The 16,091-nt window shown below is 34.5% G+C and overlaps 1 protein-coding gene across 3 annotated transcripts in view; it reads left to right on the top strand.

The window, feature by feature from the left end:
- The window catches only part of LOC109262292 (disintegrin and metalloproteinase domain-containing protein 5-like), a 134,262-nt gene that overhangs the window by 103,441 nt on the left and 14,730 nt on the right, over positions 1-16,091 (top strand). For all 3 annotated transcript variants that reach the window (XM_019440723.2, XM_019440722.2, XM_019440724.2), the window contains 2 exons: positions 9,141-9,227; positions 9,926-10,037. In XM_019440723.2, coding sequence (XP_019296268.2) covers positions 9,141-9,227; positions 9,926-10,037 — 199 coding nt within the window. The remainder of the gene's footprint in view (positions 1-9,140; positions 9,228-9,925; positions 10,038-16,091) is intronic.

Raw genomic sequence — 16,091 nt, 5'->3', positions numbered from 1 at the left:
GAGTGTGTGTGTGTGTAGTTCTGTGCCATTCTATAGCATGTGTATATTCATGGAACCACCACTACAATCAAGATACAGAACTGTTCCATCACAAAAAGGGAACTGTCTTATGGCTTTACTTTGTATTCATACCTCTCCCCTGTATCCCTAATCCCTCATTCTAATCAATTCTATATCTCTATAATTCTGTCATTTGGAGAATGTTATAATAATAGAATCACGTAGTAACCTGTAGAGATTAGTTTTTGTCAGCCAGGGTAATATCCTTGGGATCTATTTAGGAGGATGCATGTGTCAATAGTTTCTTCATATTTAGTGCTGAGTAATATTCCATTGTATAAATGTACCACAGTTTGCTTAACTATTCATTCTTAACCATTAAGAGTATTTGGGTTTTTCCAGTTTTCATCTATTACAAATAAAATTGCTATTGACATTTGTGTATAGGTTTTGTGTGGATGTAAGTTTTCATTTCCTGGAGTACAATTGCTGAGCCATGTGGCCAATGTATAAGTTCCTAAGGAATTGCAAATCTATTTTCCAGAGGGTTGTACCTTTTTACATACCCATCAGCAATATATGAGAGATCCAGTTCCTCTGCATCTTCACCAGCATTTGGTATAAACAATAATTTTTATTTTAGCCATAATAATAGATGGATAGTGATATCTCATTGTGGTTTTAAGTTGCATTTTCTTAATGGCTAATGATGTATATCTTTTCATGTGTTTATTTGCCACTTGTATATCACTGCCAATAAAATGTCTCCTGAAGTCCTTTTTGCATTTTCTGGTTGGATTTTTTTAAGTTTATTTATTTTTGCGAGAGAGAGAGTGAGTGAGGGAGGGGAAGAGAGAGTGTGAGACAGAGAATCGCAAATAGACTCTGCATGGTCAGCACAGAGCCTGACTCAGAGCTTGAGCCCATGAATCACAAGATCATGACTTGAGCCGAAATTGAGTTGGATGCTTAACTGACTGAGCCACCAAGGTGCCCAGTTTTTTTTTTTTTTTGGTCAAGTTTTGAGATTTCTATACTGGATGCTAGTTTTTTTTTATCAGTTATGTGGCTTATAAATATTTTCTTTTAATCTGTAGCTTAATTTTCATCCTCTTCACATGGGCTTTCACACTTTCAAGTCAACTCAAAAAGCGCTTTGCCTAGTCCTAGATACCCAAAGTTTTCTCCTATGTGTTTTTCTAAATGTTCTTTATCTTGAGTAAATTTTTGAATAAGGTGTGAGATTTAGGTCAAGATTTAGGTTAAGACTGTGGATAATGCATTATGGTTCTGCAGAGAAACAGAATAGTGTGTGTGTGTATTTACAGAGACAGAGGAATGGCTTATTTCAAGGAATTAGGTCATTTAACTGTGGGCGGTTGGCAAATTTGAAATCTATAGGGCAGGCAGGCAGTCTGGAAATTCAGTTAAGAGTTGATATTACAGTGTTGAGTCTGAATTCTGCAGAGCAGCAGGATGGAAACCCTGGTTGGTTTCTGTGTTGCAATCAGGAGAATAATTCTTTATTGGGAAAACGTCAGTCTTTGCTTGTAAGGCCTTCAACTGATTAGATGGATCCCACCCACATTATGTAAGGTAATTTGCTTTACTCAGTGTCTCCTGACTTAAATGTTAATTGCATCTAAAAATACCTTTCACACACACAAAAAATAAATAAATAAAAAAAATAAAAAAATAATAAAAAAAATAAAAATACCTTTCACATCAAACAACTGTGCGTCATACTTGACATGTAAAATTAGCCACCACAGTTGTGTAATTGCTCTGGTACCATTTGTGGAAAAAACTACACTTCATTCATTACATTGCTTTGCACTTTTGTTCAGAAACTATTGATCATACTTATGTGGGTATATTTCTGGGGTTTTATTGGTTTTATGTTCCTCTACCAATAACACAGTGTTGATTACGTTAGCTATATAAGAAACCTTATTTTGTGGTAGAGTGATTCCTTTCATTTTATTCTGTCAAGATTGTTTTAGGTATTCTATCACTTGTATTTACCAATATAATTTTAGAGTAAGCTTCTTTTTTTCTTACAAGCCAACCTTGCTGAAATTTTAATAGAAATTGCATTAAACTTATATCAATTTATAGGGAATTGACATCTTGGTAACACTGGAACTTCCAACCCATGAACTTGGAATATTTCTCCATTTATTAAAGCTTTCTTTGATTACTTCTATCATCATTTTGCATTCTTCAAAAAACCAATCCGGTACATTATTTAAGTGTATACATATTTTTTTCATTTTCTTTTGAATGATTGTAATTATTAGAACTTTTTTTTATATAGTTGACACACAACGTTCCATTAATTTCAGGTGTACAACTTAGGGATTCAACTTCTTTTTATGTTATGCTATGATCACCACAAGTGTAGCTATCATCTGTCACCCTACAATGCTCTTACAGTACTACTGACTATAGTCCCTGTGCTGCACCTTTTATTCCATGACTTGTTCATTCCATAACCAGAAGCCTATATCTCTCATTTCCTTTCACCCATTTTGCTCATCCCCCCCACTTCCCTTGTCAACCATCAGTTTGTTCTCTGTATTTGTAGGCTGATTCTGCTTTTTTTGTTTGTTTACCCATTTTTGTTTTTTAGATTCCACATATGAGTAAAATCATATGATATTTGTCTTTCTCAGTCTGACTTCTTTCACTTAGCATAATACCCTCCAGCTCCATCCATATTGTCACAAATGGCAAGATCTCATCATTTCTTATGGCCGTGTAATATCAGAGCAGTACAGTACTGGCACAAAAATAGACACATAGATCAATAGAATAAAATAGAGAGCCTAGAAATAAATCCATGCTTGTGTGGTCAATTACTATATGACAAAGGAGGTAATAATATACAATGGGGGAAAAGACTGTCTCTTCAACAAATGGTGTTGGGAAAACTGGGCAGCTACATGCAAAAGAATGAAACTGAACCACTTTCTTACACCAGACACAAAAATAAATTCATAAGGTATTAAAGATCTAAATGTGAGACCTGAGACCATACAAATCTTAGGAGAGAACACAGGCAGCAATATCTCTGACATAGAAACATTTTTCTAGAGATGTCTCCTAAAGCAAGAGAAACAAATGTAAAAATAAACTGTTGGGACTACATGAAACAAAAAACACTTTTGCACAGTGAAAGAAATTATTCTGTGCTTTTAAACATTGGTTTCCTCATGTTCATTGTTAGTTTATAGAAATGCCATTACTTTGTGTGTGTGTATCTTGCATCCTGTAATGTTGCTGAACTAACATACTAGTTCCAGGATTTTTTTTTCAGAGTTTCTTTGGGATTTTCTACATAGACAAATCATGTAACTTGGAAATATAGACAATATTGTTTCTTCCTCATCATTCTATATACTTTTAATTTCTTTTTATTGCTTTACTGCCATGGCTAAAACTTCTAGTGCAGTATTGAATATAAATGACAAAAGTGGACATCCTTGCCTTGTTCCTGATCTTAGGGAGGAAAGTGTTAGGGCTTTACATCACTAAACATGATGTTATTTGTAGTTTTGTTTTGTTTTCTTTTTGTAGATGCTCTTTATCATGTTGAACTAATTGTCCTCTACTGAGAGCTTTTATCCTGTGCCTTGGGTTTTTAATTTTTTTTAATTTTTGTCACATGTTTTTTTCTTTATCCTTTGATGTAGTCATATGATTTTTCTTCTTTACTTTGTTGATATGTTGGATTACACTGATAGATTTTTGAATGTTGAACCAGCCTTATATACCTGATATAAATTGTTCATGGTTTATAATTCTTTTTATACATTATTGGATTTAGTTTTCTAATATTTTGTTGAATAATTTCTGTATCTAAGTTCATGAGAGATATTGGTCTCTAGTTTTCTTTCTTTATACTGTGTTTATCTGATACTGAATATATTATATGAATTCATAAAATGAGTTTGGGAAGTACCCCCTTCTTTTCTATTTTCTGGAAGAGATTATTTAAAAAATACATTAATTGGTCTTGAAATGTTGGTTGAATTCTCCCCTGAAATAATCTAGGTCTGGAGTTTTCTAAGGAACTTTTAAATTATGAATTCAAAGTCAGTTGTTATAAGTATCTTCATGTTATCAATATCTTATTGGTGAATTTTGGTCATTCATGATTTTCTAAGAGTTGGTCCATTTCTTCTGAGTTTTTGAATTTATGTCTGTAAAGTTGTTCATGGTATTTCTTATCATCTCTTTTAATGTCTGAAGGATTGGGTAGTGATAACCTTGACTCAATTTCTAATACTGGTGATAGTTCTCTCTTTTTATACTTCTCAGTCTTGGTAGATATTCATCAGTTTAATATGGGTTTTCAAAGAACAATGTTTTTGTTTCATTGGTTTTCCACATCATTTTCCTATTTTCAGTTTCATTAATTTCTGCTCTTACTTTCTTTCCTTTTACCTTGGGTTTATTTTCCTCTTCTCCAGTTTCTTGAGGTAGTAACTTAAATTATTGATTTAAGGCCTTTCCTCATTTTGAATTTAAGCATCTTGTGCTATAAATTTCTGTCTCAGCACTGCTTTAGCTGTACCCCACATATTTTGGTATGCTATAGTTTCATTTCCTTTCAGTTCTATGTGTTATTTACTTCCTTTGGGAGTTCTTCTTTGACATGTGAATTATTTAGAAGTGTGGTGCTTCCTGAAGGGATAGGAGGAGTTTCCCCAGGCCAAGCAACAGCACGTCTCTCAGGGAGGAGGGGTGTATTAGAATCCTCCATTTGGTCCCTCCATCCCTTTCACCCCTACAGTTACTTTTATGTGTCTGGGTAGAGAAAGGACTCTCAGATCACTAGGATCTGAGAAGATCAAAAAAGCTTGCTGAGCTCATTTGTTTGTTATGTTTGCATCTCTCCTTCTGGTTGTACCCATCCACCCTGGTTCATCTAGACATGGTAGTGGCTTTCCTGGTTTGGCTGCTTGCTCTGTTTAGGCTCCTTCTCCAATATTACTTGCCTGTCCTGGCACTTCCTAGAGAAGGAAAGAATCTCTAGAGTTTCAAGTTAGTGGGGCTGTGGGGTAAAAGTAGCTTCTCAACTGGACTGTTTGCCATGACTAAGTCCCTCTTGCTGGTTTTGCCCAGCTGTCCTTTTATTAGGAGGAAGAGAGGAGAGTCTTAGGTCCCAAGTGGAAGGAGAAAGATTCCTCTGGCCATTTACTATTGGTGGGGTTCTAAATGCATCCCTCTTGCAGCTGACGGTGTTAGTCTTGATATCCTCTGATGTTGTCAGAGGGGATAACATTTGATCTGGGGAAGGAATGAGCCTACTGGATTGCCTTCTGGTACTAGTTTGAGGTGCAAGATCTGGATGGACTTCTGTTGGGTTGGAGCAGAGGGGAGATGGGGAGAAGCACAAGACACACTACTGTTCTTCCAGTTCAGGTCTCAAACCAACTCACCCTTTTTCTGACCACCACTGAGTTCTTCTTTTTGTCTCCCAAGCCATTTATAATTTTATAATATTTTATAATTGTACTTAGCAAGGACACACAGAAACAGGTCTATGTTATCTTCTCTAGACTCAAAGTCATAATGAATTCTTTGAATATTTGTTGTGATATTGTTTATATTTCCTATAAATTTTGCTTCATGACTTTTCAGTGCTAAGTTATTCCTTTCGTGTGTGTGTGTGTGTGTGTGTGTGTGTGTGTGTTTGTGTGTTTGTGACTTCCCGCATCTTTTCCAGACAAATTAATCCATGTAATGATATATAAATGTATAAAGTCTAGAGTCTAATCAGCAGTAAAAGCAAGTCAAACAAGGTTCAGGCCCCTACCATATTGAAATAATTCTCAGATGAGGAATTCAGATCCCTCTTTGCCTTATTTCCAAGTTTGAATACATTTTCTTAAAAGTATTACATTTTGATCATGAATAATGTCAAATATCATTTCTCAGCATAAAAATGATGGGTCTTGGTTTTGGGTTGATTATATAAATAGGTGAACATACAATTTTGAGCAAACTAGAACCAGAGAGTTACTGTCTGACAAATTCAGAAGGAATTTGGTCTGGATCTTTAAAATGATATTTTACTATGAGGCTAGGAAACCAAGTCCAAGAAATTTTCCCTACCATATCTCACTTGAAATATTTATAAATATAGGTGAATGTCTCTCTTCCCAAGGTTCTGAAAGGCTGCTAACGTCCTTGGCCCGTCAGGAAGAACACATTCTTACTAAATGTGAGCTCTCTAGAAGTCTAGAACAGATATTATGGAACAGAAATCTTTTATCTATGATATTTTCATTTCATATACTGTAGTTTTTATTCTAGAAGTTCTGTTGGTTCTTTTTAAAAATGTTTATTTATTTTTATAGAGCACTCGTGAGCAGGCGAAGGGCACAGATAGAGGGAGAGAGAATCCCAAGTGGGGCTTGGACTCAGGAACCTTGAGATCATGACCTGAGCCAAAAGCAAAAGTCAGATGCTTAACTGACTGAGCCACCCAGGCGCCTCCTATTTGTTCTCTTTTTTTATATCTACTAATGCTTTTCTCATTATGTTCAGGTCCTTTTTATATCCTTGAGCCTATAAAGTTTGTTTATAACAGCTATTTTAACATTCTTGTCTGTTACTTCTGTCACTTTTAACATTAGTAAGTATGGGCTCCGTTGGCTTGATTTTTCTACTATTTATGGGCCACATTTTCCTCCTTCATATTTTTATTACATACTGAATCTTATGAATTGAGTATTATTGAATGACTTCTTGCTTTAAAAATAATTGAATTTCTTTAAATTACTTGCAGGTTAGTTTCCTTTCAAGACTTGTTACGTTCTTTTTAGGGCAGAGAGTAAATTTGCCGCACTTCTAAGTTATGGCCCTTTATGGTTTCTACTGAATGTTCTGTGAATTCAACAAGGTCTGTATGTTTGGGCTGGTAGGACCTTGGACAATTTCCAGACTTCTGTGATTTTAGAAATTTTCATCTTACAGATGTTGATAATCTTTCTTTCTCTGGAAGTTGTTCTTGGTCAGTAATTCCCTCTTATGAAATAGTCTTCCCAGCAAATTCTAGCTTCCAGCCTCCTAAGCCTTCACTTACCCAAATCTCTGTCTATTAGATTTTTAAGCTGTGTTTGGGTGTCATCTCACTACACCTTAGTCAGGAAATTCCTTTTAAGCAGAGAGCCTGGACAGTGGGAGGCCTCACCTAATTTGTCTTTCTTTTTTCTGAGATAATAGTCTTGTGCTGCTTGTTTTCCATTCTCTAGAAATAGTTGTTTCCTATTCTTTACCTATTTTTCTACTTTTTTATGGTAGAAAGGTAATTCTGGACCCTGCTATTTTAATCTGACTGGAAGCATAAGTCCTTAATTTTTTTTTGAGCCTACATTGCCATGACAAATAAAGAAACAGTAAGAATATTGTTTCTGATGTTTGAGGAATGAGTGAGAATCAGTTACTAGTTTTAAACTGCTTTAGTTATAAAAGCATAGATACTAAATTGAGGATTAGGGATGCAACAAGTAGAAAGGAAAAGGGCTTCCTCACATACCATCAGAAAAATAAAAAAATAGAAAAGAAACCACAATTAATTTTCCTCATCATTTAATTCAGTCCTGTATAATTACATCATATCCCTTGGATCGTGAATTAGTAGTTTGTTTTCATGTGGCTTGATGCTTCTGAATGTAAAGGGTTCTAGTAAATCCTCCTGCAGCTTTGTAGTGTGGTCTGAAAATTGTCTAATTCATGCCAGCTTAAGCCCCACATCCTATATCTGTGAGTCTAATTCTTCAAGAATTTGTTAAATAAGTTTGTTAAATGAGTGAAAGAGAATGCAGGAGGCATTTCTGGTCACTTAGTGTATCTAGTTCATTGGCTTCCAGACATTATATCTGGGTAAGGATACAGTTAGACAAGGTCTACTCCATTTTATTTCTAAGCTTACCATTTAAAAAAAATGTTTACTTTTGAGAGAGAGAGAGGGAGAGAGAGAGGAGCAGAGAGGAAGAGAGAGAATCCCAAGCAGGCTCCACACTGTCAGTGCAGAGCCCAACTTGGGACTCGATCTCATGAACTGTGAGATCATGACCTGAGCCAAATATCCAAGAGTCAGATGCTTAACCATCTGAGCCACACCAGCACCCCAACTGACATATATTTTTTGAGAGAAAGTCTCAAGATGTGCTTGCTAAATTCAAATTTATTTCTATATAATATATTTTGATAATAGTCCATGAAAATAACCAAAGTTTCAGTAACATCTTGCTCATCTGGAAGCATGTGGAATACAAATTTGATCTGTGGTCTCTTTCCCCTTCAATTCTAAATGATAGTGTATCAGATCTCTTTTTTCCAGTGTCCCGGTCCTCCTCTTTCTGCACACCTGGTTGTTACTATGATCCAATGACAAAATTTACTCAAAAAGTAAAACCCTTTCACAAAGTACTGAATTTACTGAAAATTTTTCGATAAATGAAAAAAGTCACAAAAATTAATGCCATAAATTAGAACAGTGTAAATCCACAAATTAAACATTCCTTTTCTTTGAAGGCTTTTTAGCCATCTCATAGTTGGGAGTCTTTCATTGCCCTATTATCTCAAATAATTATCTGTCATCCTTGCTGTTCTCTTTCTCCTCATTTTTTTTTTTAACATGGAATCATAAGCTGTCTTCCTTTGTTGCTCATACCGTGATATTAAGATCTCAACCTCCCACCTCATAGTTCTCAACCTTAACTGCTTGCAATAATGAGGGGCCCCTGTCCCCAGAAATTTCGAGATAAATGTCTCAGATGCAGCCCAGGCATGGGTATTTTTTTTAAATGCTTTTTAGATAATTCTTGAACTCCAGGAACTAGTCAAATTATTCTTCCAGATAGTTCTCTTTTTAAGAGGGTTTCTAATGTTAGATGGTAAGAAAATAAAACTTCTAACTTCTCACAAGTGGTTACATCTTTATAATCTGAAGTCACATAGCTTATTTCACATTTATTTCAATGTTTCAATTATCACCTTTTTTTTTGTATTTTTATGCCAATTCTTGAAAGTATGAATTGTGAAATTTTCTTGTATTTTTCTTCTGTATTATCCAGGCACACAATCTGATTATTATGCCTATTTTCACTTCCTTTTGCTTTCAGTACTGTGTCAACTTTAACTGTGTAGAAATTCAATACCAGGTAAATTATCAGACGTGCAATTCTTCTCATCATTGCAATAACCATGGAGTAAGTAATTTCAATTTTCATTTTAAGCAACATGCTTTAACATTTCAGTGAACAGTTTGGAGACTTTTTAAAAAATCATTAAAATGGCTAAAAATCATTTTCATGCTGCTAGGTGTCATTTAATAGTCTATAATTTATAACTTCAATCTTATTTTCTCAAGAAGTCTTGCCAAACTGTTTATTAGAGAAGATAAAGTAGAAACATTTAAGATGAGTCTGGATGTATAAAGTATTTGGTAAATATATGGTGCAAATGTGCTATATGCACCATGAATTACTATACAACCAAAATAATCTTATTTTCACAGAGAGGAGGTAGAAACTAGTAAACAAGGTCATTAGAATTTTCTTACTAGTCTTGCTCGTTAGAATCTGGGCTGTTTTGTGAAACTATCAACTAAATGATAATTAGTGGCATGTTACCGGTAATTACCAATATTTGGGTCTGGTTGTGGAAAGAGATGAAGAATTTTTTAAAAAATGCTTTGGCAGCAGAAGCTAAATATACTTACTAAAGTATGGACAATTTCAAGAGAAAATTTGTGAAAATTTTTTGAATTTGTCTATTCAAGTTAAATTCTCTGGAATGGATAAACTCTCTGAAATAAATTCTCTGTTGAATAAGTATAGAATATTCATTGGTCTCTATTGAACCATCTTGGTCCACAAAACAACGTTCTATTTTCTGATTACTCCAGATTTGCAACAATTTGAATCATTGCCATTGTCAAAATGGGTTTGCTCCTCCTGAATGCCTGGAGAAGAAGGGAGAATTTGGAAGCATAGATGATGGACACATACCTCCATCTGGTTAGTGTCTTTCAAATTTCATTATTCAAAGATAATATGTAAGAGAAGAAATTAAAGTATAGATTCCAAGCTAGGTTGCAAAACAACTGATACCAACAAGCATGGTTTTGTTTTATCTGTAAGATTTTTAAAAATCTAAGACGGTAGAAGTTTGTTCTGTACTTTTATATTTTTTTAATCTTTTTTTAACATTTATTTATTTTTGAGAGACAGAGAGAGACAGAACGTAAGCAGGGATGGGCAGAGAGAGAGGGAAACAGAATCTGAAGCAGGCTTCAGGCTCTGACCTGTCAGTGCAGGGCCCAATGTGGGACTTGAACTCACGAGCCGTGAGATCATGAGCTGAGCCTAAGTTGGATGCTTAACCGACTGAGCCACCCAGGCACCCCTGTTTTATACTTTTATATTAATATTGATGTGGTTTACTAACAAAAAGTACACCCAATTAAATGTTAGACAATTTAAAAGTAGAAATTTCAGTGCATAAAATTTGACTAGTTAATTTAGATTGTTCACTTAGGGTTGTCTTATACATTTCTGGTTTAAAATAGTGTTTGTTAGTAGTTGTTGTTATATCAATGCCACCAGAATTTTTCAAGCTATCTTTTATTCCTTTCTGCTGCATTGTAAGGGTTCTCATGTAATCTTTAGAAATATCCTCTCTAGAATCTCTTCCCTGAGTTTTCTGAGTAGTATTTTGAGTTTAAGCAGATCTAGGCAGGCCTGGGTATATCTGGGGGATAGTTCCTGGTTTTAGAAGATATTGGAGCCCACCTAGAATAACCTGGAATCAGAGGCTAGCCGTCCTTACCCCTTTCCTTTTGGGGAAAATCATGAAATTCCTTGGCAGATTTACATGAAGCTTGGATACTAGGGGAAAGGCAAACCTAGGGTGACGAACTTTTTACAGAGTTAACACACAGCCATATTAGACTCTGTTTTAGAACCCCCCCCCCCAAAAGGGAATAATAATTTAACATGCAACATATAAGTATATATATATATTTATTTTTACATATTTATTTATTTTCACATAAATATGTATAAAATAGATGTTTATTTAAATTTATATTATTCTGTGTTATTGATTGTTTTGTCACATAAATGCTCTTATTTAAGCAAAACACTAATAGAACTCATTACCAGTGTCAATTGATAATAGTTTATAGTACAACAAATTAAGCAAATAATATATGTGAGCAAAAATATAACAATATTTAATAAGGATAATATTTTATAATATATTGTTTAATATAGCAATTGATGTTTACCTCTTTTTAAAAGGTCTTTACTGGATATTTAAATTTTTTAGCTATCCTGTTGTATATTATTAAGATTCATAAATGTAAGACTTTTCAAAAGGACAGTATAAATATAATAGGATTAAATATATGCTCTATATTTAACAAAAAATAACAATGACATGATTCTTTTTGTCCTATGATATGGTCAGGTGTAATTTTGACCCTTTCCATTTAATTGTCCAATTATCCTTCTCTGAATTGCTTGCAGACTTTCAGACATCCTTTCTTTTAAGCAGCAGCAAAATGGAATAGAGCCAAATATATAATTCCTTTTGACTTGAAGCTCTGCTTTATCAAGCCACTTACTAAATTCAGGTGTCTGTCCATTGTGATGGCATCAGCCAAGGATCTTTTCAACAAATGTATTTGAACATGGCATACTTTGGGCTTTATTTACTAGACACAGTAGGTTTTTAGAATTGTAGAAATTAGTTTGCAGGTCTCCAAAAACTTTCATTAGCTTTGTTTCTACAGGTGTCTTCTGGTAGACCAGGTATCTTATCAATCAGTTCCTTTGCATATTTAAATTCATCATACAGGCTACCCGTTTCAAAAATTCTCATCATTTTTAAACAGTGCAAAGCACATTGGATGTCATAAGTAAAATCTTTTTTTCTTAGGGAACATGGTTAAAGCATAGAAGTAATTTGAGTTTGTGAAATTTAAGTTTAATTACAAATAAATTACAATTTTAATTGGGACCTGAGAAGGTCCTATTTAACTTCTTGCCTTTTTCTAGTTACATTTTTTGAATTCTTAAACAGCCTTATTTCCATTATTTCATTGTATGAGTTGATGTCACAGCCTATGTGAAATTTTTCCCCCTAGGATTCACATATTATCAAATTGTTTCAGAGAAACAGTTTGTCAATTTCTGTTTTTACTGCAACCTTTCTTTCTATTTGAATCCTCAATGTATTGAAAAATTACAGAAGTACATTCTTCTTGTCCAGCGTTTTAAGAAAAAGGTGTTATGTCAGGCCAGTATTTTCAACACATTTTCTATAGCCGGTAACACTAAGAGCAATCTTGTGCGTGTCCACTTCTGAAGAAGCATCACCTCCCATTTCATAAAGTTTAAAAAATCCCATTATGAGCTTCTACACACTTTGAGGAAACAAAAGTGACCAAAAGCTTTCATGATGAAAGCCTCTATATCACAGGTAAACATATCTCCCTCCATTCAGCATTGTGTCCAAGGTGTATAGGATATTTAGCAGGTAGGATCTTTTCCTTGTCTTTGATAAGAAGTTTATAGACTGGATGGGACTTGCAGAAGTTTACATTTGCACTGCCTGCTAAGTATGCATACAGATGAGCAAAGTCTAGTTTAGATTTGAGCAAGATAACAAAATTTTTCTTTATCTTATCTATAATTTCATTAAAATTTGCATAGAAATTAAGAAACTTTTTTAAACTTCATTTTTGAAATCAAATTACGTCAGAGCTGGAGAAATACTTTCCTGCCATATTCACTTGGTAGGACAGAATCCTTGCTACACTTAAGGGGCCAACGATGTTATCAAAATTTTCACATTTTTCTCCCACCGGAAATTTTAGTGTAATCAGTGAATCAGGAAATGTAACTTCATTTGGTTTGGTAGGGGAATGAGTGATAGGGCAGTGCATGTTTGTTCCTATAGTGTGCTCAAGCTAATTTGCTGGTTATTTTTGTCGGGACTTTGGTGTTTTTTGGGGAGAGAAAAGTTTTTTGTTTTTATTTGGGAAACAAAAAGTGGAGTTGATTTAAACATACTTGCTTATTTCATCCAAGAAATTTGAGATTCAACCTCCAAATGTGCTTTCACATACCTATTGCATATTCCTTTTTTATTGAGATATAATTGACATACAGCATTATATTAGTTTCAGGTGTACAGTATGATTCAATATTTGTATACATTGTGAAATGATTGCTATAAGTCTAGTTAGCATCCATCACATACATAGTTGTAGGTTTTTTTTCTTGTGATGAGAACTTTTAAGGTCTATTCTGTTAGAAACTTTCAAATATGCAATACAGTATGACTTACCGTAGTTACAATGCTATACATTACACTCCTAGGACTTATTTATTTTATAACTGGAAGTTTGTACCTTTGACCCTCTTCATCCATTTCATTTACTGCCACTCCCACACCTCTGGCAACCATCAATCTGTTCTCTGTATCTATGAGCTTGTATTTTTTTTAACATATAAATGAGATCATACAAATGTACTGTCTTTCTGTCTGACTGATTTCACTTAGCATAATGACCTTGAGGTCTATCCATGTTGTTACAAATGGTAAGTCTTCATTCTTTTTATGGCTGAATAATATTCCATTATATATATATAACCCCATTTTTTTATCCATTTATTCATTGATAGACATTTAAGTTGTGTCCATATCTTGGCTGTTATAAATAATGCTGCAGTGAACATGGAGGTGCATATATAGTTTTGAGTTAGTGTTTTCATTTTCTTTGGCTACGTACCCAGAAGTGAAATTGCTGGATCATATGGGAATTCTATTTTTAATTTTTTTAAAACATGTGAGGTGATATCTTCTTATGATTTTCACTTGTATTTCCCTCTTGATTAGTGATGTTGAGCATCTTTTCATGTATGTTAGCCATTTGAATGTTTTCTTTGGAAAAATTTCTATTCATGTCTTGTGCCCATTTAAAAATCAGATTATTTGTTTGTTTTTTTGCTGGTGAGTTGGATGAATTCTTAATATATTTTGGATATTAACCCCTTATTAGATATATTATTGGCAAATATTTTCTCTCATTCAATGGGTTGCCTTTTAATTTTGTTGATGGTTTCCATTGCTGTGCAGCTTTTTAGTTTGATGTAGTCTCACTTGTTTATTTTTGCTTTTGTTGTTTTTACTTTTGATGTCAGATTTCAAAAAATTATCACCAAATCAATATCAAGGAGCTTACTACCTGTTTTATTCTAGGAGTTTTATGGTTTCAAGTACATTCAAGTCTTTAAAACATTTTATATTAGTATTTGTATATTATGTAGAATAGTCCAATTTCATTCTTTAGCATGTGGATAACCAGTTTTCCCAATACCATTCATTTAAGAGACTGTTCTTTCCCCATTTTATATTCTTGGCTCCTTTGTCATAAAATAATTGACCATATATGTGTGGGTTTATTTCTGCATCCAAATTATTTTTGTCATATTGTGTAATATGCTCTTTGGTTATTTATATTTTCAATCCAGTGGTATTAAAAATAGTCATGTAGGGTCACCTCATGACTGGGTGAGGGTCACCTCACCCAGTTGGTTAAGCATCTGGCTCTTGAGTTGGGCTCAGGTCATGATCTCACAGTTCATGGGTTTGAGCCCCATGTCAGGCTTTGTGCTGACAGTGCAGAGCCTACTTGGGATTCTCTCTCTCTCTCTGCCCCTATCTCTCTGCCCCCGCTCCACTCATGTGCTATCTCTCTCAAAATAAACAAACTTAAAAAAAAATAGTCATTTAGTTTTCATGTTCAGTGATGTCCGGGTCATGCTGGTGTTAGTATTGTAATGATTCTGATTATCATCATCTGAGCTCTTAGAAAACATGATTATAATATTGACAATAAGAAAAATTATATTAGCACTCTCTTGACACAAAGCACAACAGTTAATCCAAAGACTAAGTCAAAGATGGACTGTTAATGATTTCAATACCCTTAGGCTGCACACTTAAGTCGCATCACTCAAAATGAACCACAAATTAGGGGTGCCTAGGCAGCTCAGTCACTTAAGTGTCCGACTTCGGCTCAGGTCATGATTTCACAGTCTGTGAGTTCGAGCCCCGCGTCAGGCTCTGTGCTGACAGCTTAGAGCCTGGAGCCTGCTTCGGATTCTGTGTCTCCCTCTCTCTCTCTGCCCCTCCGCCGCTCATGCTCTGTCTCTCAAAAAATGAATAAACGTTAAAACAAGTGGACCACAAATTACAATTGTCAACATCTGCAGTCAGAGTTAAAAACAGCAACCATAGAAGGCGGATAATTTATGCTTACTCATTTGACCCCAAAACAACGTTGCTTTTAGTTCCTGTTTTTTTTAACTTCCAAATGGATTTTGTTCTTTAACTTCAACCTTCCAAACCAGTTTTCATAACTCAGAAAATTTTGCATCTCAGTATTGGATTATTTGGTATTTGAGACTTCCCATAAGACAACTTTGATGGTCCCAGGCCAATGTTCATGGTTGCTTTCCCTATATCACTCTGGGTCCAAATGGCAGTAGAATGGTGGCACTTGAACCTGGGATCAGAGGAAACCTTTTAATCCAACTAGTTTCCCTTGGTCAGCTGCCATAAGGTCTGTCTTAATCCCTTATATTCTGGGGCCTGTAGGTCTACTATGAAAGCTCCTCAGGCAGGAAGGATCCTCTCTTATTCATGGATGAATCAGTGTTTTTTGTTTTATTAAGGCCTCCAGCTGATTGGATGAGGCCTACTCACATTAAAGAAAGCTATCAGCTTTACTTAGTCTACTGGTTTAAATGTTAATCTTATTCCAATTCACACTCACGGAAACACCCAGGATAATATTTGACCAAATATCTGAGCATGTTGTGGCCTAGTCAAGTTGGACACATAAAATTAACCAGCACACACACTAATAATAGTATTTGCTAATAGGAAGATACTAGGAGCCCCTCGCTATAAAATTTTTTTGGTAGGGTATACTTACCAGTATACATAGATTCTTCTTTTTTTTAAATTAATTAATTAATTAATTTTGAGAGAGACAG

The sequence above is a fragment of the Panthera pardus genome, unplaced genomic scaffold (genome assembly GCF_024362965.1).
Source record: "Panthera pardus isolate Hobbes unplaced genomic scaffold, ASM2436296v1 HiC_scaffold_13, whole genome shotgun sequence".
NCBI classification, from domain to species: Eukaryota; Metazoa; Chordata; class Mammalia; order Carnivora; family Felidae; genus Panthera; species Panthera pardus.
The sequence above is the reverse complement of the archived record's forward strand: the minus strand, read 5'-3'. Positions and strand labels throughout refer to the sequence as shown.